The sequence below is a fragment of the Triticum aestivum genome, chromosome 1A (genome assembly GCF_018294505.1).
Source record: "Triticum aestivum cultivar Chinese Spring chromosome 1A, IWGSC CS RefSeq v2.1, whole genome shotgun sequence".
Lineage (NCBI taxonomy): Eukaryota > Viridiplantae > Streptophyta > Magnoliopsida > Poales > Poaceae > Triticum > Triticum aestivum.
The window spans coordinates 43,256,640-43,280,899 of NC_057794.1; the positions used below are offsets into that span (position 1 = coordinate 43,256,640).

General features: G+C 49.0%; 1 protein-coding gene across 2 annotated transcripts; it reads right to left on the bottom strand.

The window, feature by feature from the left end:
• Positions 1–14,046: 14,046 nt before the first annotated feature.
• Positions 14,047–15,629, bottom strand: LOC123188721 (uncharacterized). Of its 2 annotated transcripts, none has more exons than XM_044600963.1 (3): positions 15,440–15,629; positions 15,141–15,346; positions 14,047–15,066 (listed from the first exon to the last, which is right to left on the bottom strand). In XM_044600963.1, exons 1-3 carry the CDS (start codon positions 15,488–15,490, stop codon positions 14,913–14,915), a joined length of 411 nt encoding a protein of 136 aa, XP_044456898.1. In that variant the 5' UTR covers positions 15,491–15,629; the 3' UTR covers positions 14,047–14,912. The 2 variants fall into 2 exon arrangements, with proteins under 2 accessions (XP_044456898.1, XP_044456893.1); XM_044600958.1 differs by having other exon boundaries at positions 14,049–15,066; positions 15,431–15,622.
• Positions 15,630–24,260: the final 8,631 nt, after the last annotated feature.

Here is a 24,260-nt window from a genome sequence, read left to right on the forward strand (position 1 = left end):
CATCCCCTCCGACAAGAAAGATGCGCTGATTTGCGCTGACCAACTCTACCAAGAAGTAGTTGCAGCAGCCGTTGCCGCTAAGGCAGTTGCTCCTGCCACTGGAGCCCCGAGAGGGAATAAGAAGAAGACCGGTGAGATCTTGGACACCCACTCTGGCAAGCTCACCTCTTCGGAGTGTAGTGCTCCCATCGAGGACGTGCCAGAGAGCTCCACCGGCAGGAACAAGAAATCCAGGGCCACGCCGCCGGAGACCAAGAAGGTATCCGTCAAGGAGAACGGCACGGGAGGAGCTTTCACCATAAGCTCCGCCCTTGACGACAAATAGGAAGACGCGCTCGTCACCTTCCTACGGGCGAATGTCTATGTATTTGCATGGCAAGCATCCGACATCCCTGACGTTCCCAAGGAGGTGATTGAGCACCACTTTGCTATCTGTCCTCATGCGCGGCCCGTCAAGCAGAAGGTCAGAAAGCAAGCTTTGGAACGGCAAGAGTTCATTACAGAGGAGATCCGGAAACTGGAAGCAGCGGGTTTGGTAAGAGGAGTGCTCCATCCAACGTGGTTGGCCAATCCAGTGGTAGTGCGCAAGGCAAATGGGCAGTGGAGGCTGTGTATTGATTACACAGATATCAATAAGGCTTGTCCCAAGGACCCTTTCCCATTGCCGCGCATCAACCAGATTGTTGACTCCATGGCTGGATGTGACTTGTTGTCATTCCTCGACGCCTACTCCGGCTACCACCAGATCTTCATGACGAGAGAAGACGAAGAGAAGAAAACATTCATCACCCCATGTGGTACATATTGTTTCATACGGATGCCTTTCGGGTTGAAGAGTGCTGGCTCAACATTTGCAAGGGCGGAGCAGATTGGTTTTGAACCCTAGCTCCATAGAAATATGGAAGCTTATATGGATGATATAGTGGTCAAAACCAAGAATAGGGCGACCCTCATACCGGATTTACAAGAGACATTTGCAAACCTACGCAAGATCAACCTCAAGTTGAACCCTGAGAAATGCGTCTTTGGCGTCCCGTCCGGCAAGCTTCTCGGGTTCTTTGTGTCGCAGCGTGGGATAGAGGCCAATCCGGACAAGATCAAGGCTATTGAGCAGATTGAGGCGCCCAAGCGGGTCAAGGATGTGCGTCGCCTTGCTGGTTGCGTTGCCACCATGAGCAGGTTCATCTCCAAGTCCGTCGAGCGCGCCCTCCCCTTTTTCAAGATTTTGAAAAAGGTGGGCCCGATGGAGTGGACACCAGAAGCCGAAGTGGCATTACAAGATTTGAAGAGGTATCTCTCCTCTACGCCAGTACTAGTTGCGCCTAAACCACAAGAACCGTTGCTGCTGTACTTGGCGGCACCGAACCAGGTGGTCAACGCTGCACTAGTGGCGCAGAGAGAAGTTGACACTGAGGTGATAGCAGCAACAGAGCCTGATGCCATTGGTGTAGAGACGACGCAGCCAGTTGGAGTGCTGCCGAGGAGGAAAATGATGCAGCACCCGGTCTACTTTGTTAGCTCCCTCCTGCAGGGGGCTAGATCAAGGTACTCCGATGTGCAGAAACTGCTCTTCGCCCTTCTTATGGCCTCGAGGAAGCTGCGTCACTACCTCCAGGCGCACGAAATAACTATCGTCACTCGCCTCCCTCTACAACGGATATTGCACAATCCAGACGCGACTGGAAGGATCATAGAGTGGGCACTGGAGCTGTCCAGCTTTGGCCTCAAATTTGAGAGTTCCTCGATGATCCAAAGTCAAGTCCTGGCAGAGTTCGTTGCAGAATGGACCGCGACGCCTGATGAAGAAGCTCAGGAGACTGTCCTCCCCGGCAAGGAGGCAAGTTGCAACTGGGTCATGTACTTTGGTGGAGCTTTCTCCTTACAGGGCGTCGGGGCTGGCGTACTGCTTGTCGCGCCCACTGGAGAGCACCTCAAGTACATGGTCCAAATGCACTTCCCCAGGGAGGCGTCGACAAACAATACTGCCGAGTACGAATGGCTGCTTGCTGGTCTTAGGATCGCGGCAGACCTCGGGATCAAGAAACTCATCGTCAGGGGCGACTCACAACTTGTCGTCAAGCAAGTCAACAAAGACTACCAGAGCCCGTTGATGAAGGCCTACGTAGATGAAGTGAGAAAGCTGGAAGAGCGCTTTGACGGTATACAGGTAGAGCATGTTCCCTGAGCGGAGAACGACATCGCAGATTACCTGTCAAAGCGCGCTGCCCTCAAGCTGCCTGTGGAACCAGGTACCTTTGTGCTTCAGCTAACTCAGCCATCCGTTGATCCATCAGCAGAGCAGAGCAAGAGAAGGAAATCAGGGCCCGGAAAGCACTTTCCCGCCGAGCTCCCCGAAGCCGCCGGCGAAGATGTTGCCGGAGACGCTGAGCCCGTCGTAGGGGGATCAGCTCCGGCAGAGCGTCAAGCTCTTGCCGTAGAGACGTCCGCCCTTATGATGGAAGAAATGCCTTTGGTCCTCACTGTTGAGCCTCAGGCTCCAGCATGGGCGCAGCCTACCATCCGATTCCTCCAAACAGGGGAACTTCCTGAGGAGCAGGAAGAAGCGGAAAAAGTAGCCCGCCGGTCTGCTATGTATCAGCTCGTCAATGACGTCCTGTATAGGAAAAGGCCGAACGGTGTGAAATTGAAGTGTATCCCTCGAGAGGAAGGACTGGGGCTGTTGGCGGAGATAGATGGAGGCATATGTGGATCCCACATAGGGTCGAGAGCCCTTGCCGGCAAGGCATTTCGGCAGGGCTTCTTCTGGCCCACTGCCCTCCAGGATGCGATGACGCTAGTCACCAAGTGTGAAGCATGTCAGTTCCATTCAAAGAAGCTTCATCAGCCAGCTCAAGCCTTTCAAACCATTCATCTCTCCTGGCCCTTCTCAGTCTGGGGGCTCGACATACTGGGCCCCTTCCCCCGCGCCATCGGGGGCTTTGAGTACTTGTACGTCGCAATCGACAAGTTAGTATCCAGAGGTGGAAGCAGTGAGGAAAGTTACAGCCTAGTCAGCCGTCAAATTCCTCAAGGGGCTAGTATGCTGTTTTGGTGTACCCAACAGGGTCATCACCGACAACGACACGCAGTTCACAAGCCGCACCTTCATGCAATACATCCAAGACCTCAGCAACAAAGTCTGTTTCGCTTCCGTTGCTCACCCACTAAGCAATGGTCAAGCTGAGAGGGCAAACACTGAAGTGCTGCGAGGCCTGAGGACAAAGACCTTTGATAGGCTGCACAAGAGTGGAAGGCGCTGGATTGACGAGTTGCCGACAGTTCTTTGGTCAATCAGAACGACACCAAATCGAGCCACCGGCCAGACACCCTTTGCCCTAGTATATGGGGCAGAAGCATTTCTCCCACAGAACTCATATACGGGTCACCTCGAGTGCTCGCTTATGATGAGCTTGAGCAAGAGCGACTGCGGCAAGATGACGCAACGCTCCTTGAGGAAGATCGTCTTCAGGCGGCTGTGAGAGCAGCATGCTACCAGCAAACCTTGCGCCGCTACCATAGCCGCAAGGTCCATGCCCGAAGCTTTGAGGAAGGCGACCTTGTTCTTCGGCGCGTTTAATCGGCCAAGAATACCAACAAGTTGACGCCAAAGTGGGAAGGCCCTTATCGGGTAATATGAATCACCAGGCCCGGCGCAGTCCGCCTGGAGACCGAAGATGGCATTCCAGTGAGCAATTCCTGGAACATTGAGCATCTTCGCAAGTTTTACCCATAAGGCGTGGTTTGCCGGGCCCCCCGGCAAGCCATCTTTTGTACAAGCCTTGCCGATAAGGCATGTAACCCTTTGTACAAAGCCAGGCACAGACCCTGAGCATAAATAAATGAAGCGCTGGCACCCTAAGTTATAGCATGCATGCTAGGTCGAGTCTTGTCCTTGGTTAGGGTTGATAGTGCTTAGCAGTGGCTAACCCCTAGCTTAGAGGTCGAGTGTGCGTCTTTTTGTCCTTCTTTGTCTTCTTTGGTTCGCACGACACACAAATATCCTTGCCGAGCCGCTTGGGAAGAAAAAGGGGCAAACCACCATCCGGTCCCCGGCAAGCCAGTATTACCGGGGACTGCAAGAGCAAAGATTCACCCACGGCAAACCGAGGTTGCCGGGGGCTGCAGATTCAAATAAGTTTTCCATCCCTTATCATGCATTCCCTTATGGACTAAGGTATGTGAAACCTCGTTTTATCCTTAGGCTACCATGCTCCCCTAACTCTAGACCCTAGGGCTCGTTCCTGGGACCGAGTTTGGTCGTAGTCGCGGCAGCGAAAGGGTGAAACAAGGAGCCTAAACCCACTTCATCCCTGCCTCCGCCAAAGTTGTGAGAAAGGCCGAGCGAAGTGGGGGACGGCAAGGCCTGTTGCCGGGTGAGAAAATGTTTATCTTAGAGATATCAAGGATTTATTCCTTGTCGTGGGTTCCACCCGCAAACAAATAACCCGGCAAACATCCCTTTTTCATTAAAAAGACATCCCGTTCAGGTACAGTCCGTAGGGAATGAAAAACATGAACAAGGGGATTACAAGTTTTAAATTCAATAAAGGCCCGAAGGCTTACAAACTAAAAAGAGGTAAGATGCCCGTAATCCCTTTATTGTCCCACTCCCCAGGAGGCAGGTCAAGGAGGCAAGAAGGGCAAAAGGGGCGCCTAGGTGAGCTACGAGTGACAGAAGACACCAAGAGGACATCTTGGTGGCCGTCCAAAGGCTAGGTGGCGTGGCGACGCCCGAAGCAGAGCTCGAAGACGAGGCGGTAGGACGTCAGCACGCATCGAAGACGCCGGTGCCCGCATACTCCGACTTGACGGCCTTGCCCCCCACCCTCTTCCTCTTCCGCAGCCTCCCAACGCCAGCCGCCGAGAAGACGGCCCTGAGAAGTTCAAGGAGCCGGCAACACGGATGATGGGGTCGCCGGTACCACTCAGAGCGGCGCCCGACACCTAGTCGGACCTATCATCCTGCCACCTACCACCCTCGTCGTCGCTGTCGCTGTCCTCCTCGTCACTCTCGCTCGAGGAGGAATCTTCATCATCAGAAGAGCTCGAAGACCTTGACGGAGAGGAGGCCACCCTCCATCAGCTTAAAGTGGAGAGTGAGCCCATCCGTCAAGCTGTGGATATGAGCAAACGTTTTCCATCCCCGATGGAGATACATCACGTGAGGAGCAGGGAAGTCGACACGGACCCGCATGCCACTGATCCTGCAACCCCTCATGTGCAGCCGCAACAACTGCGGCCGATCCAGCTCCATCTCCCGCGCGAATGGAGTCGGGAGGCGACGGCGATGGCGCGGTGGGCGGCGCAGCCTGACGAAGAACTCGCAGGGGTCGTCCCCAACGTGGCCCTCCATCAGAGGAGGAGCTGCTGGCGAGGGCGAGGCCGATGCGCCACCCCGTCCACCTCTTCCGTGAGCGCTGCGGCCTCTGCCCCGGCCTCGCCCACGGCCTCGCCCCCTCCCCCTTCCCCTCGCGGCCGGCTCTGCCACCGCGGGCGCAGGAGGAGGAGGGACGCGTTGTCGAGCGGCGACCCTCGCCGCCACTGTCGAAGGACCGGGATTACTTTCTCCATGACGAATGGAAGAAAGGAGCAGAAACAGAAGGAAGAAGAAGATGGAAGAATGCGGGATGCCATCCCCCCTTCCCATTCTTTATAAAGGACCGGGGTTGGGGATCGGCCGCCCCGCTCGGCCAATCAAGACACGGGAGGCGCAGGGAACCAGGACCGACCCGCTGCCCCAACCAGCGACGGCCTGACGCGTGGCCGGTGTGCAGAACCAGGGGGACAAGTGAGGCGACCTCTCCCCACCCCGTGATCGTGGGGAGTGGACGCCATGAGGACCGCGCCTCGGCCCCATTCAGTAAATGCGCCGCGCCTTCACGCCTCCCTCCGTTTACGGGGAAGGCGCGAGCCGCCTCTTTACTGCGATATAACGCATGCATGCGGAAACCAACCTCACGCATGCCGCCCACGTCACGCACACCCCTCCACGCCGCGCCGCGCGCGCGGGTCATGGGAAGCACAGCGCGCGAAAAATCTTACCATGGTGAAAACCGCCCCACCTGCCCGCGCACCGTTCTGGGCCTAGCCTAACAACGCGTTGCGCTTATGTGTGGCCCACGCCCGGGGGCTCCTGTCGGTGTAAAAAAAGAGGGGTATACTTTTTGTACCCCTATGACTGTGCACGGGCAGTCAGAGCCACGCCCGCGACCACACCAAGCAGGGCAAGGGAGGTGAGCTAGGGTAAGACCGAAGTCCAAGGTAGCTGGAACAACACCAAGGCCAAGACCACAAAGAGCAAAGGGACGAAGCGGGCTCCCCCCGGCAAGATTCTTGCCGGGGTCAGCCTTAGCAGCCCCGGCAAGACCCTTGCCGCGGCAGCTCGCCCCACGCCTACGGAGCGAGTCGCCCTTGAGTCCACAACCCCCACCATGGTCCACTATGTTGGGGCAAGGGCTCGGGAGACACCTCTGTGGTGGCATGCAGATCTTTGTGAAGAAACATTCAAGATCAGATGAGCACTAGAAGACGACGACCCTTGGCGGGATCCGAGCCAAGGAAAACCACGAGAGCCCCGGCAAGCGCCTTGCCGGGGACGACAGCGGGCGCCATGGCAAGACCCTTGCCGGGGGCCCGACAAGGCCCTTGCCGAGGACATCTACAGGGCCACCGCCAGGCCCGCACCGACCAAGTTTCCACTGCCGTTCACATGCAGCTGCTGACCCAACCAACTGGGCAGGCACCTGCGTGGTGGCATGCAGATCTTCGTGAAGACCCCACCATCGCACCACCACAGCTACCTGCCTGCCTACATGGCATCACACGCACCGCTGGCCAGGGCGCATGTCAACATGAGGAGGAGCAGCGACGGACGGGACGGACTTCACCCCCATCCCTGATAAAGCAAGAGGAGACCTAAGCAGACACATTAAATGCGCCTTGTCTTGTAATGTGAGGGATAACCTCACAACACTGTGCCCTTTCCACCTCCTGTGTGCCACTGTGGCAACCCCTTTACCCTATAAAAGGAGGTTCGAGGCGACCAGGAGAGGGATTCGCCTTTTTGGAGCTCCTCACGCCTCATAGCTAGTTCGAGAACACAAATATACATCCACCAAAGCAGCAGTAGGGTTTTACGCATCCTCGCGCCCGAACGTGGATAAACGAACCACGTGCTATCTGTTTGATCCGCTCTTATCTCAACCCCGCGCCCTGCTAACCGTAGTAGGGATTCTTGTGATCCCATAGGTGTCGTTTCCATCGACACTAAGGGGGCCTAATGTAGTGCACTGGAATTCCTACATGCCACCTATGATTTTGTGTAATGTACTGACCCTGTTCCTAAATATATGTATTTGTAGAGATTCCAGTATGGACCACATACAGATGTATATAGATGCATTTTCGAGTGTAGATTCACTTATTTTGCTCCGTATGTAGCCTATAGTGGAATCTCTTGAAAGACTTATATTTAGGAACAGAGGTACGAGGTAGTATCATGTATGACATCTACATATCTAATTTAGCAGCCAGTAGTAGAAATCATTGTCTGCACAAAGGGATTACTGGTCGAAAATCCTAGCAAAGCACGCTTGCAGGCACAGAACAATACAAGAGAGAGAGAGAGACACGCTTACAAGATCATAGCAATGCCTCAGTCCAGGATCTTGGTTGGCCAAGCTGTTAGATCCAGAAGAAACATCGTCCTTGTAGTTTTTGCCAGCTGCATAACAGGTAACAGCGACTGGTTAGTATATTTGAAGTACATCGGGCAGGTGATGCTGGACGGGTTTAAAGGTGACAAGTACCTAGGCTGTGGCGGGTGCTTGGAATCTCTCTAGACAGTGGGAATCAGGTTAGAAATGTCGAGGGTGATGACGCTGCGCTGGCTGTCGGGGTCCGGTAAGGAGATCTAGAACCGTCGAGTAGGGTGTTTGTGGAGCGGCTCCGGTAGGGTGGACTGGTGTGGACGAAGCGGATCTATGGCCGTGGACGAGGGCATAGGTGAAGCTGCTCCGGTGGTTGGGTTAAGGATGGTGTCGACGATGCGGATCTACGGCCGTGGACGGGGCGTCAGAAGCTGCTCCGGTGGTTGGGTTAAGGGTGGTGCCGACGATGTAGATCTGCGGCCGTGGATGGGGCGTCAGAAGCTGCTCCGGTAGGTTGGATGAGGGTGCGAGGAAGCGGATCTGAGGCCGTGGACTTGTGAGTTGGCAAAGCGGCCTCGGTAGGATTGAGAATGGTATAGGTGAAGCTACTCCGGTAGGGTTGAGGAAGGTGTCGGCGAAGCGGCTCCGGTAGGGTTGAGGAAGGTGTCGGCAAAGAGGATCAAAGGCCGTCGATGGGGGCGTCGGTGGGGCTACTCCGGGGGGTGTGGACGAAGCGTCTCCAGTGGGGAGTACGAATGAGCCGCTGCAGATGCGCGGCGGTTGACGAGAGTACCGGCGAAGCAGATCGAGTGCCGTGGACAAGGCCGGCACTGAATGGGCTGTGGTACAGTGGTGGATGAGCAGTCTACTTGTTTCTAGGGGAGGTGGGAGGGGTAGATGCGGCCGCAGAAGCAGATCTGTGAGGTGGACGCCGCTGGCAGTGAATGGGCTATGGTACGCTGGTGGATGAGGAGTCTAGGGTTTCGAGAGGGGGGGGAGGGCGATGAAGTACGGACGGCGTGATGTAAGATGCTCTGGTGCTGTGGAGTTAGTCGTTTTTGCGGGAGGGGGAGAGGAAATGGGGGTGCCATGTAGTGGGGGAACCGGAAGTTACCAAAGCATCCCCGACCTATCATGTAGATGAGGCCGGTATTGTAACTGTTGGTCTCCGTGCACCAAAGAAAAAAGGGGGATTTCACATGCTAAAGACTAAGGTGGCGGAAATTTTAGAAGGAGGCGGGAGATTTTGCCGCTCGCGGGATCGTTCCTATCCAGTTTCAACTAGTTTTGGACCGTGCTAGCGGGAAGGTCATGCTAGACTATGTACATGGGGCACGCGTCAGCAGTTAATAACTGGTGTGAAGTTCACCCCAGAAAAAAGACAATAACTCGAGATGATGCGCCGATAACTTGGACGTTCACACGGGCACGGCCAATCGTACGGGTGTAGTGGCGCGTTCACAAAAAAGGGATCAAACGCTCAGCCTATGTATTTCTCGTGTAAATAGATAATTTAGTGCCATTGGTTATTTACTGTAAACATAATGCATTGACGTGTTAGTGTAGAGGCGCACAAAAAAAATGGGTATTGTAGTCAACTACTTAAAAGTGTTACCTCATATGATTACATAGCCTCCATTTCATAAATTGCGTACCCGTTGAATTCATATATGAATATTACATATATTACTTCAAAATAGAAACTTAAATCATCCAAGACTAATGAATTTGAATGCAAGAGTAACAATGGTGCATGTTCATGATAGCTACATTGGTTGTTTGAAGAAACATCACTGTAACTTTGGCATGCACAACTAAAAAGGCTTATTTAAATGGAAAAAATGTGATATGTGAGTGTCCAATCTTTATAGCGTTGAATCGATATTGTACCTTTGGCCACGATACGAAGTAGATATTGACTTATGTTCAAGCGATGCACGTCCATGATCGCTAGATAGTGATACGTGAATGAATTGTGCAATCTCTCTCACACACATACATATCTCATTTCCCTGTGGGCATCGCAATCACACACGCGCACTTCGTGTATTTCTCTCCCTCCGCCAGGGTTAAATTCGTCTTTCTACCCCATCCTACAAGTCTCTCACACAGAAACACACACGCTCTCTATGTCTAACATGCCCACCCCTTTAATTCCGCCCACCCACAGCCACTAATGTCTCTCACACATATGCTATCTACTTATCCCTTAATATAGCTAGATATGTGTTACACAAACTCCTTCTCCCTACTAGCAAGATGCCCATGTGTTGCACGGAACATGATGATGCATTTGTATGAGAAGTTTATCTTGTGGGAGAAAAGGATGAACGAGGGAATGCCTTATTTGCAAATGCGGAGAGGGGTGTGGGTATCTTTTTGCAAAATTGCCATAGTTTCCTTCCTATCCGTCGGATATAAATCGGATGGCCTATATTGCAGGATGGCAGGAACACCATCATCACCAACTCTGTTTTTTATAAGAGTAGAGATATATGTGAGTGTCACTGCCCCCCCCCCCCACACACACCCACACTTCCCAACACTGAAGGAGTAGGGTGACACCTCAATTTTGATACTAATCTATCGACTGGCTTCTCTCTCAAACATACACACACACACTACCCGGCACCGAAGGAGTAGGGTGGCACATCGATCTTGATAATAATCTATCTACTCCTCTTTCAAACACACACACACACACACACACTCGCTAGTTGTGCCTTTGTGCCTACCGCGCACACTCTCAATACGTCTTTCTCTCCCCCCAACAATGACAGCAGAAGGGTGACAACTCGATCTGATCATAATCTGTCAATTGGTTTCTCTCTCAAACATTGTATCTCGGTGCCTCGCTCGGTAGCCCCCTCAATATGTAGACTTCTCGCGCGCGCACAACTGTAGTGACGATGACGCTGAACCCAGTGTGCCTTGTTTTTACCGGCCTCATGTGATAGTTTTCACCCTATTTTCTGTTAATTAACAAGGCAACCTTTTCTTTGTTACTACTAGTGAATCAATCATTCGGGGCAGACATAAAATATATCACTTCAACCCAATTATCGCAGCAACTATTTTAGAAGAAATTAGCTAGCTGCCCGTACGTTGCACGGAACATCAAGATGCATTTGTATGAGTAGTTTATCTTGTGAGAGAAAAGGTTGAACGAGGGAAGGCCTTATTTGCGAACGTGGAGAGACGTGTGGGTATATTTTTGCAAATTGCCATAGTTTCTTTCCTATCCATTAGATATAAATCCGACGGCCTATATTGCAGGATGGCACACACACCATCATCACCAACACTTTTTCTACTCCCTCCGTTCGAAAATACTAGTCATCAAAATGGATAAAAGAGATGTATCTAAAACTAAAATACGTTTAGATACATTTCCTTTTATCCATTTTGATGACAAGTATTTCTGGACGGAGGGAGTATTTGTCTTTGTAGAGATTTCAACAAGTGACTATGACCGGACCTTACCAACATATTCAAAAAAGTAGTCCATAATTTTGATGTTACCCTCTTTTCTTGGCGGTGCAGTGCCATCTGGATACCTCATAAATAAATCAAGGACAAATCTGACCCCTTCCTGAAAAGACATACGGAGCAAAATGAGTGAATCTACACTCTAAAATATGTCTACATACACATCCGTATGTGGTAGTCCATTTGAAATCTGAAAAAGACAAATATTTAGGAACGAATGGAGTATATATACACTAAAAAAATACACTTCCGTGATGATACGTGTTTGTCACAGTAGGTCGCTTTTTTTGTCATGCATGTACATCCATGACAAATTTATGACATAATCAAGATAGTCATACCTGTGCTGTCGTAGAAGTGTTCCATGACATTACCAAAATTATCATCACAGAAGTGTCCACTTCCATGACGATAAATCGCGCGTCACAGAAGTGCTTTCGTCAAGGGTGATCGACACGTGGCATCCACCGTAACGGAACGCCGTTAAGCTATCGGGTCGGGTTTTGAATCCGATAACCCGTTAACAGCCCCGACCAATGGGAAATTTCCATGTGTAAAATTCTTATTGGCCGGACAAAACACGTGTCAGCTCGTCAGTCGGTCAGATAGGCGCCTATGATATGTCGACACGTGGCACGTCCCAACAGAGGCCCATTCATGTGAAAAGGCCGGCCCGTTTGACTTGGTCAAAAGGTGTCGGGCTGGCCCATGGAAAGCCTGTTAACGGCCTGTTCGCGTATAGCCCATTTATAGCCCGCTAACCCAAGGCCCGTTACGCCCTATCCGAATTAGGCCCAGTAGCGTCATCTGGGCCATCTAATATGATTCCAGCCCGTTTTCACTTCTGGCCCATGTATGGCCCATGACGTCTTTCGGCCCATATGAGGCCCTATGTAACTCTTGGCCTACTAATGACCCGTGGTGAAACTGGCCCGTAATGAACAGTTTACCACTTTACACCCATTAACGGCCCGTGGTGAAACTGGCCCGTAATGAACTGTGTATCACTTTATACCCATTAACGGCCCGTTGTTCCGTTGGGCCGTTTCCAGCCCATGTTATCTTTCGGCCTTCTCAGAGCCCATTTATTCTTGGGCTCATTTCCAGCATTCGTTTACTTACGGCCCGTTACTATTATTTTTTGCTTGTGGGCCAAATTCAGCCCGCGGTTACAGTCGGCCCGTTTGTGGTCCATTAATTCGTTGGGCCGTTTTCATAGCGTCATCAAATACGGCCTATTAACGATGGTCCGTTATGGTCGGCCCATGAACGGATGATTCCAACTCTAGCCTGTTTACGGCCATAATGCAGCCTGTTATTGGCCCATGTTTGGCCAATCGATCATACGGCCCGTATAAGGCCCATTGATGATACGGCCCGTAGAAGGCCCATTGTTTCTACGGCCCTTAGAAGGCCTACTGTTTCTACGGCCCGTAGAAGGCCCACTGTTTCTACGGCCCGTAGGAGGCCCAGTGTCACTATAGTAAATATTAGCCCATGGTTATTGTGGCCTAGTTTTAAAAAATAGATTATTGCAGACACTAGTTAACCACGGAAAAAGAACTGCAATGACTACAAGCAAACAAATAAATAAGACAACAAGGAAATAAATAAGCAAGCAACTAACGCTAGGCTATCATGGCTATTACACATATTACATCCACTGGGCACCAAAGTTCACCACCAGTGCAAATATAGGGAACAAAGCAGCATATCATATACACTGGCCGTCAAAATTGGCCACCAGTGCAAATAAACGCGACAGCAAAACAAGAGCATAACTGAAACAACTTCAGAAGAGCTCAAGAAACGTTATCCTGGGTATCCACCATGCTGGCAATAAGCTTAAAAAGCTGATTAGCTTTGTCCTGTTTGGCGCTAAAATCCTCCAACGCTTGCTATTACACCAGAAAGTATGCATCTGAATGTTCCAGGGGCTTCCGCAGTCCTTCCACTTCTTGTCGCAGCCCAGCTGATCGATGTCTTTCAGCTTGTAGTTGAGACTCAAGAAATCGAACTGATCCAGACAGTAAGTTTGAATAGCTTATGCAAGCGGTAGTGGCCAATAACTCCACTAAACCAAGACAGGATGTGTCACTATCCTGAACCTTATCTTCATTACTTCCTTTACCGTTGCTTAATAAGGCACTCTTCCCCAATATTCTGTCAGCATTCTAAAAGAAGAAACAAGCAGACACATAACAAGTTTAGCATGTACTAGTATATGAAACTCATTTCGGTGAACCACTTCATTAGTAAGGTGGACAGGATTAAACTATCAAGTCTTCTATTGCCAAGTACTAGTACATAATAAAAGCATCAAACAAACATATATCTATGTCCTATGGTAGCAATGGAATCTTAAATTAGAACAGTTGTTCTTCAGATTTAGGCACTTGTTCTACATGAAAAGAGTAGAGTAAGACGCAAGAATATAATACTTAAAAATAGAAAATGAGCTCATAGACCTTACCACATTCCTTGTTCGGGACCAGTACAGAACAAGGCGTTCCCAGTCATCGTCCAGTAAATGTGTCTCAGGAGAACGTAAGGAAATTTGATGAGTTTCTTTGCCGGTGAAGTACGTTTTTTCAGGTAATTCCGATACTGCCACCAAGCATTCTTGAAGATAGCAGAGGTATTAGCACAGTTACCTCATCCTGAGTTTCCAAATCGGTCCTTCTCTATAGAGAAAAATGGGAAAATTTATTGTATTATAACCATCATGGAGGTAGGATGTATGGGACGAAGCAAAGTAATTGCCATGAAAAAAATTACTTACACATAACTCCTGGACAAACACCTGCAACTGGCATTTTCCTTCATCTTTAGTATAATATTTCCAAGATGTAAAGATACGCACATATGATTTAACAACATCAAATGCGATAGATGCTAAACTACGACTAGCTGGTTGTGCTTCCTCACAGGAATAGGCGTACTAACTGGTGGAGTTGGGGTTCGCCGTGATAGTACTGGCCCTTTGGGCACTGGAGCTGCCTTACTAACTGCTCTTGTTTGGGAGCTCTGTGGTGGAGATGGTGCTGTGTCAACAAGAACTAGGTTACTATCGGCTGGGGTTGGGGTTAGATTGGGTGAAGCTGGTTCTCTGTCCATCGTAGTAGGGGTACAATCTGCGAGAGTTTGAGTTATGTGTGGTAGCGCTGGTTCTTGTACATGTACAACTAGGGTGCTATCTCCACCAATAGGTAGCACTGTTTTATTTGAAGACCGTGTTTTTAGTCCGCTAGATACTGGCATCACCCGCTCCATTTCAAATGGCTGATAAACAGGAAACATAATTGAATGTACAGACATTGTATGAGAGACAGATGCAATAGATAGTGTGGAAAAAAGAGGGCATGAAATAGTTGACATGTATATCTTTTCCCTACTAATAAAGCATGGAGTGCTTCTGGTCGTACGTCAGAATGTTTGCAGAAAACCCCCTACTATTTCGGCTATTCAACCCGCAGTCCTCGGTGAGTTAAAGAAAAAACGGTTCAAGATCTTTTTGGGCTGTATCGAGCTGCGGTGCTCCCGATCCGATCGGGCGCAGAACGACGGCGGCGAGCACATGAAGGGCGTGAGCGGGACGTTGCCCGGGCGAGAGGAGGAGCAGGAGCGGAGGCGCGGAGGACGGGCCATATGCGCCGGACACGCGCGCTCATCCTCAGTCAACGCGGCCGCAGTGGCCCAGCTGCGAGAGCCCCACTCATCCTCCTCGGCCTGAAGGAGACAACTGACAGAGAGAGAGAGAGCCGAGGATAAGCATCAACGCCTGCCTAACAGGCACCACCAAGAGATGGACGGCGGCCAGGAGGGGGTGCTCGAGACAGAGGAGCACGAGGCCGACAAAGAGGTTGCCGGAGGCAGCGAGCTCCAAGGCGGGGCGTTCCAGTTGTGTTCCATGTGCTGACTCCCTTCCCTGGAGAAAACAGAGATTAGACAGAGACGAAGAAGGAGAAGGGGAGATTATAGAGAGAAAGAGAGGGGCGGCACCTCTGGCTGCCCTGCTCGAGGAGGCGGCTCGGAAGCACAGAGGAGCTCCTCTCCAGGCGATGTTGGAGGCGGCGGGGAGGCCGGCTGCTGGGAGCCCAGGCAGCCCCAGCGCATGCTGGCCTGGTCACCGGGAGCCCATACGAGCAGCAGCAGCATCGCAATCTGTCGACGAACGCGAAGCAGCCACCGGTCACGGGTGAGACGGCCTAGGAAATTGAACGAGAGAGATGGGGTCAACGGAATGAACGCCAAAGGAAGAGGGGATCAGGGGCGGTGAGGGAGAAGCTAACCGCGCGCACCCGTGCTCGATTCTGCCGCCACGGTCTAGCAGATAGTGGTGCTTGGTTCATTGTGGAGGAAGAAGAGAGAGGTGAATGCCGGGCCGTGGGCGTGTGTGTGGCTGCAGCACGGAGAGAGAGAGAGAGGAAGGAGAGCAGAGCCGCTGGATGGATAGAGAGAAGACAAAGGAGAAGCGGTGCTGCCAGAAAGGAATGGCGATGTGGATAAGGTCCACAGAAGCTGCTCGGTGGGGATTTTTGATGTCTTTTTTTAATGGGTGAACCGACGAGAAGCCACTGGAACTATGCGTGCTCGCTTCCATTGCAAAAATGTCCTTCTAATTACTTGGAAGTGCTATTGTTTGTTGTTACTGCCATTCCATGCCTACCACATCTTATAAATACATTATCAAATACAATAATTTAAAATGAGTGAAATACTGGAAAAAAAATGTAGTGCAAAAGAAAAGAAACGAAATATAATCTTGCAAATCAAATAATCAACATTTTCTAAAAAATAACTAACATAGTAAACCATGTTTGATTTCGAATATAAGAGAAAAATTGTATATAAACAATCACACTTCAATACACCACTACACTCTAATCCAAAATGATTACTTTGCATGTCTTTTGAAAATTCTAAGAAAAACTTGTGGATTAGTTATTAAATTCTCAAATAGTATACAACAATTCCATCGTTTGTATATCCTGCTATGAACAATTACGCCATAGCTCTTCCACCTGATGATAGTGCTAAGCTCAAGCACCACTATTAACCCTACGACTTTCTCAACTTTATACTACATGGTATGGACACCAACAATCTTTTTTGTAATTGCAGACACGTAGCGTGTGTTTTTATTTGAGATAGGAGTGTTTCAAATCTTCTTGCTTCAGAAGTTAATGCTTTTAAATATATTAACACTTTTTAAAAATGCTCAAAATTCCTAAAAAATGTTCTAACTTAAAAAAAACATTAAAATTGATCAAAAAAATTGAAAAATTCTCTTTAAAAACATATGTTAAGAAAAGTTCATTTCCAAAACATGTTTCAATTCTAATAAAAAAGATTAAAATTTCCAAATATTTTAATTATTTTAAAACATGTTAGCGTGGCTCTTCTTTACGTCCACACTTCATACTTCGAAAAGCTATAACAGTATAAACTTATTAATGATGTTTATCAGAATTGTTTGTAAGAAATGGCACGTGCCATCCCACGGCCGCTTTTACGATATTTTTGCATGTTGCAACGCACGGGAATTAGGTCCTGACAAATGCCATTAGGATATAAAAAGTGTTGTGTAATGCTATGTGGAGCATGTTCAAGAAAATTCGCACATTGCAACGCACACGCATTTGTACGTACTATATATGCATAGTATTTTGCAAAAAATATTTCCCTAATCTTTCCCTAATAATATAATATAATATAATATAACATAATTTTCCCTAATAATAAAGCACGGATTGACTCCGTGGGTTCACCGTCATAATACGCTTCCGCCCTGTCGTAATACGCTTTTACGATTCATATAGACAAAATCATAATATAAATGAGGTGGTACTAATAGTTGTTCGTCCGTCCGTCTGAGCTCAGTGCCCACGGGTGCAACCAATTGAACTAGCGTTAATGATGTTTATAGCGGGCCATTTGTACTAATGAAATATTCCTGCCGCTGAGCTGCATCGCTAGGCTTGAAAAATTGCACCGCTTGGCCTACCCAAATAGAGTGCTAGGCCTTTGCTGGCCGCAAGCCGCGTGGAAAATAGATAGCGCGGAGTGACCGAACTCAGGTGAGCATCCATATTTTATGCCAGATTAGCCACACATCGTTCGTTTAGATCAATTCGTAGCCCTTTATATACCAGAATTTCTCCTATATGATCAGCAAGTTGCCTAAGAAAGGTTAACGTGAGAGCAGATAAGCTTCTAAGATGCACATGCATGCTTCATGATGCTCGAGTATATTATGATAAACGGAAGGAATTGAGTGATCAATTTCAGGACTGTGATTAAAGCGGGATTGTGTGGGACAGTTGATTTCATGGCCTGATTGCACGCTGCATCCTAGGATTGTGGGATATTTCATGGTATAATTGAAAGCAGGAATGTGGAAAACTAGATTGAACGGCCGCAAAAAAACTCCAAACTAAAGCGGAATTGTGGCAGAGTTAATTTCATGGCTCATTGCGCAAAAAAAATGATTCCTACTTTAACGGGATTGCGGAAAATTAATCATTCTGCTGTGTTATTTTATTTAAATTTCTGTTACTAATCTTATTCTAAACAGAAAATCGAGCGTGTTAATAGAACAACACCTTTTTTTAAACTTAATTAAACAGTTCTGAAGTGAGGGAATTAACAAAAATTTGTGAGTTCCACAAGTTTTTCCCTCCATTCTTCATTCTAGCTATTTTTCTTTTTGTTCTTTTACTTAAACTCTGGTGGACATGATGGCAATAACATTATTTTTATACTATATCACTACAAATGCGAGTAATACCCGCTACTCGAGGAAAGAGGAATAGGACAAAATATGCAGTGAACTATTCATATACAATTTGTTGGAGTTGGATATAAGACGTGGCGCGCCGAGCAGATTTGTAAAATGAGCCACATTTTATAATTCAAAATTTGCTTCCGGCACAACGCACGGGCATTTGTGCTAGTTGTTTAACTAAAACGGATAGCATGACATAATTTTACATATATGATGTCTATCTAAACTGGATAGCATAGCATAACATAATTCAAAGATATGATGAATAACTAAACAGGATCGCATGACATAATTCACGTACATGTTATCTAAGTAATCAGGATCGCATCATTTAATTCACATATGTGATTTATATGCTAAACAGAGGGCATTCGATATGATGTCTGAACTAAGAACATGGTGTTAAATATTGTGTATATGATATCTAAACTATGCAATGCAAGACACCGTATGCATGATATGAGCAATATAACCGTGCCAAGTTAGAGCATACACCTCAGTGGGGGAATAGGACTGGTCATCTGTCTCTGAATCCATCTCCGAGGAGCTATCGGGACACAACAAGAGATCTGCTTCGACAGGTAGCACTATCTGCTCTGAATGCCTTGTTTTCACTCCAGATTTTTCCATCTCCCACCCAAATGGCTGATTCACAGGAAGAGTAGTTTAATGTACAAACATTGTCGACAAATGGAAATATAATGAAGAAAAGGATGGGCAAGATATCATTCAAATATATGATGCCTGGTTAAACATGATGGCATTGCACATTTCACATATATTATGGCTGGCTAAAAGACATGAGACTGCATAATTCCCATATATGATATAGAAACTAAACAGGTGACATTACAGAACATGTCTAAACTAAGCAGATGACATATATGATGTCAAAAGTAGGCACTGCAAGACAACATATGCATGATATGACTAACATCATCATGCCAAGGTAGAGCAAACACCTTGGGGGGTAAATAGGAGTGGTCAGCGGTGTCCGAATCCGCCTCAGAACAGATATCTTTCTCTGGATTACAATCTGGAGAGGGGTGGGGAGGGTTTGCCATTGAACCCACCATGGAGCGATGTCTGCATGACATTGTATTGCCGCGCAAAACTCTTCCTTTTTCTCTACATGTTCAGCATGATTGTGTACAATATCTGACATGCATATGAAAAAAATATGGTGAGATTATGTAAGAAGAGCATGCAGAAATTTAGAGTGATGGTAACAACCAGTGGATCGATGTTTTTCCATTGAACCAAAATAGCCCTAATGGATCGACGTGAATGTAATAAGTGATGCAACAAGTGTACAACCTCTTTGCCGTAGCCGTGTCGACCTCAGCATCATTGGGTTGGTCGCTGAAGCAGTTGAGGCAGAGGTGGCTATCGGAGGTGTGGAGGAATATCTGAGGAATCTATAGACGGCATCCAGGGCACTGCTCTGTTGTGATGGATCGTTCTATCGTTGGAGCAGCTCCGGTGAGCCGTAAGACGTCAAGGCTGAAGCAGCACAAGACAGACATCATCAATCTCAAGTGGGATTCTAATAGCATCTCCAATAGATGATGTAAAATGGATGTAAAATTAACATCACAAAAAACCACCTGACTACAATAGATGAGGTAAAAACTGTTGACTCTGAACTTAACTGTCGAAACTGAAATTTACTGTGGAATCTGAATGCTATTATCGAAACTGAACGCAATGGTAGCAGAGAGGCACTTGACATGTAGTTTAGGGAGGGCCTGCAGTTCATCTTCAACCTGCACCCCCTGAGCCGCCAGCCACCACCGGCCGAACCGCCGGCCCCAGTGCCGCCTCGCCGCCCCAAAACAACTCACCACCGCCGCCCCGTCCAGCCCTCTAGCCCCCCACCCTGAACCCTAAGATAGATAGTGGGGTACCACTCCGGCGAGCCCCCATCCCCACTGTGGGTGGTTCTTTCTTAACTCCAGCGAGCCCCCCCAATCCCTGAAAATCGACTGACCCAAAAGTCGATTCAGTCGACTGAAGTGTGGCTTAATTGGAGGAGAGCAGCAGCATGAGCGAGGGGGAGAGCAGCAGCAGCAGCTGGGCGAGCGAGCGATCGAGCGAGAGTCGGAGCAGCAGCAGCAGATCCGGCTGGTATGGACACCGCCGCCGAAGGGGCCTCACACTGGGGGAGAGCCGCCGTGGAGATGTCGCCCGTGGCCCCGACTTCAAGGTAGCCGCTCCATGGGGGTGCTGGATGGAGCACTGTTGGCGCCGGGAGGTTGAGTTAAGGAGAATGTGCGATGCCATAAGTGTACAACCTCTTTGGTGGCGCCGAGTAGGCCTCGACTTCGTCCGAGGAGTCGGTGAGGATGCTGCGGTTCCGGTGGAGCAGGTTAAGGCAGCGCTGTGGGGATGGAGCAGCCGAGATAGACGAGGCCATCATCGGAGCAGCTCCTTGGAGGTGGAGGACGGGGCGGCTGAACCGGCGAGACGGCGAGATGGACGACGGATCCTCATCTGGGGAGGTGGACGAGGGATGTCGATCTATTGCAGTGGACGACATCGTCGGGGAAGAGGCTCCGGCTGGGCAGCGGTGACGTGGCGGACGGAGGAGGGTGGGGTTTCGCGGCCCTCGAATGGATCGAGGTTTGAGTGAAAAAGAAGGATGAAGTTGACCTTGCTTTTACTCTTGCTTTGACTTGTCTTTATCTCCAAGTGGATGCCAGTTGTTAGAACTTCAGCTTTGCTTCAGTTGCCTTGATTGATTCAATAATTGCCGACTGGTTTAAACGATATCATCCGTCGAGTGATATCTTTGACATGAGATCTTTGGCGTGATCGATTGTGTAGGATCCCGGATTTCACGGGATTCAAATTTTTGGTGGAAGCGCGCCAGGCGGAGCGCCCCGCGGTAAGTGGAGTAGATAAATAGGACTTTCCGATTTCCACGCCACCTTTTTCGCCACGTATCCCATGTGCGACTGTTGGGGTGGATTTGACAGGAGCGCTCGGGCCCACGCGTCAGCCACTCGGAAGCAGGCCTTTAAAAGCGGCGAGGCCGAGGCGTTTGTACTGTGCGCGTCCATTTCCCTTCTTCTTCCGCTCGCATCTCCACTTTGTCCAGCATATCCACTCTCCACGCCGCTGCTCCGCCGCCATGGGGAAGGACAAAACGGCGGAGCTAGAGCCTGCGAAGAAGGCGACGGGGGCGGCGAAGAACAATAAGATGAATCAGGGGTCTTCATCATGCACGGGGCTGCCGTCGGGTTGGATCCAAGGAGACTGGATCCGATCTTCGCTTCGGCAGGATGACTTGGATGATATGGCCGAGCTAGGGCTGATTGTCCATAAGTCTGCGTGTCTGCCGAGGGGGGAAACAGAGCCACAGCCGCGACCAGGTGAGTGTGTTCTACTCGCCACCCATGTCGACCGCGGCTTCTCGCTTCCACCACATCCTTTCTTTCGAGGTTTCCTGAATTTCTTTGGTGCCCAACTCCACCATTTCACCCCCAATACCATCACATATCTTGCCGCATTCATCTCCATGTGTGAGAATTTCCTGGGGTTACGACCGCACTGGGGTCTTTTCAAGCACATCTTTACCACCCAATCCCAAAATGTAAAGAAAGCGAACTCGAATGACGAGAAGGCCCACGTTATTCAGATGTGTGGGGGTCTGGGCATTCAGAAGAGGAAGAGGAGTTCTTTCCCCCCGATGACTCTTCCGGAGTCGGTCAGGGGCTGGCAGTCGACCTGGTTCTACTACCAGGACATCGCGACCCCAGGCCAGTCGACCGGGATCCCCCTTTCTCTTTCGACCGTGTTCAAACTCCATCTTCATTGAAAGTGACTGCTAGTTGAGAAAGTAGTCCAACTGATTAACCAAGGTGTCACCGGTATGGATCTGCTCGAGGTGTTCCTCAGTCGGCGGATCCAACCTCTCCAAGCTCGAGACCACTCCATGTGGATGTACTCCGGGTCTGGTGACACCGCTCGGGTTCATCCGAAGGAGGTGGAGGCCAAGATAGTGGCCGAGTGGTTGATGGGGATCACCGGGAACAAGGACAACCCCAGGGGCGCTAGGAGAGTCGACCCTTTCAGCGACAGCAACCTGCCAGGCAAGGTCTGGTCATCATAACTGAATTTTTGAATGCATTTTCCGACTGATTGTTGATCCGACTGACTAATGATCGATCCCTTGTTTTGCAGATCTAGACGGAGATGTATTCGATGCCCAATGGTGAACAAGCTATGGAGCAAGACCAAGAGGGCGAGGACAACACCGAGGAGAGCGGCGAGTGGGAGTCCCCAGCTGACGATGATGACGACGAGAGCGATGAATCGGACGATGAGGAAGTGGCCGACTCACCTCCTCGTTCTGAACGTCGATCCAAGCTGCGCCATGACCCCGCGAGCAAGCGCGGCAAAGATGTGGCGTCGAGTGTTCCATCTCACAAGCACACTCGGTCCTCGACTATAGAATTGACTGATAAGGTCACCAAGCAGCCCAAAATTAATCCTTCGAAGGCTCGGAAGACCTTGCCTAGAATCAAGATGGACGTCCCTGTTTCTTCTGGGTAAACGTTTTTCTCGTATTTACTTGTTCCAACCGAATTTCCTGTTCCGACCGGTTTTCTTGTTTTGACCGAGTGGGTGATGAACCTGTATAGCCCGACCTCAGCTGCGACTGATATGGATACACTAGTAGAAAACAGGGCTTTGGTCACGGGGCAGTTTTCACATTAGTCCCGGTTCAGTTAAGAACCGGGACTAACATGAGCATTTATCCCAATTCATGCGGCTAAGGCATTAGTCCCGGTTCACCTAGGCCCTTTAGTCCCGGTTCGTGCCACGAACCGGGACTAAAGGGTGCGATGCCCATTAGTCCCGGTTGGTGGCACCAACCGGGACTAAAGGTTAGACCTTTAGTACCGGTTGGTGCCACCAACCGGTACTAATGGGTTTTGAGGCATTAGTACCGGTTCATGGCACGAACCGGTACTAAAGGTCCCATTTTCAAACTCTCCCCCGCCCCGTGGACTGCCTTTTCAGTTTTAGAAAAAACAAAAGACAATGATGGAAATGTCAAAAAAAATAAGTTTCCCATGTGATATGTGGTCTACTTGTTGGGAAAATTTACAAATATGAATTTTGACTTTATTTGCAAAATCTCTCTAGAATTTGTAAAATGGGCATAACTTTTGCATACGAACTCGGATTAAATTTTTTTATATGAAAAATCATCTACTCAAAAAGTTACATCCGAATTTAACAGGGGGAACCACGTTAAACATTTTCAGAATCCTCAAAAACCTAACAGAAAAAAAGTTACGGGGCTTTTAAGATCTAGAGTGGAAAAAATCGAAAAAATTACTAGTCAAATCTGGTCAAACAGTGGTCAAACTGTCGTCAAACAATGGTCAAACTAATTATTCTAGAATATTAGTGTTACTAAATAATTATTTCAGTTATTTTGAATCTTGGTCAAATCTGGTCAAACTGTGGTCAAACTAATTATTCAAGAAATATTAGTGCTACTAAATAATTATTGGTTTTTAAAACAATAGTTTCAAACTCAAACAGTGAAATGTGTCACTTCATGCTCAAGCAAAATTCATGAAGGTTAATTGGATTGACATCTTACTATTGTCAGGAAAACAACAAATGCAGACTTGGAAACGAGAGAGAATAGAACCCGGAAGTTAAGCGTGCTCAGGCTGGGGGAGTGGGAGGATGGGTGACCGTTTGGGAAGTTAGATGATTTGGAATGATGAGGGGTGATTAGAGGATAAATTGAGCAGTGGTGAGGGGTGGTGATTACACACTAGAGGTTAAAATAATTCAGAAATTTGAAAATAAAAAAATTTGAAAAAAATTTCAAAAAAAATCATAAAATTTACTTTAGTCCCGGTTGGTAACACCAACCGGGACTAAACGTGGAGCTCCACGTGGCCGCGCCCTTTAGTCCCGGTTCATGTAAGAACCGGGACTAAAGGGGAGAGGCATTAGTACCGACCCTTTAGTCCCGGTTTGAAAACCGGGACTAAAGGGGCCTTACCAACCGGGACAAAAGCCCCTTTTTCTACTAGTGATATTGACAAGACTCCAGCCGACGAGGAAGCTGACGACGCCGTCACCTCCAAAGCCAGTAAGTCTGCCCGATTCGAATTCATTTGGTCGACTGGATGGTTCGTCGGTTATCCTTATGGCTTTCTCTGTTTGTTGCAGTTCCACGAGACATTGTTGTGCTCCCGGACGATGAAGAAGAAGTACCGTTGAGAGGGAGGAGGAGGAAGGACAAGGAAGTAGGCGGGAAGGCGCCTGAAGTCCAGGTTCCTCGGTCGACTATGATGCCTGGG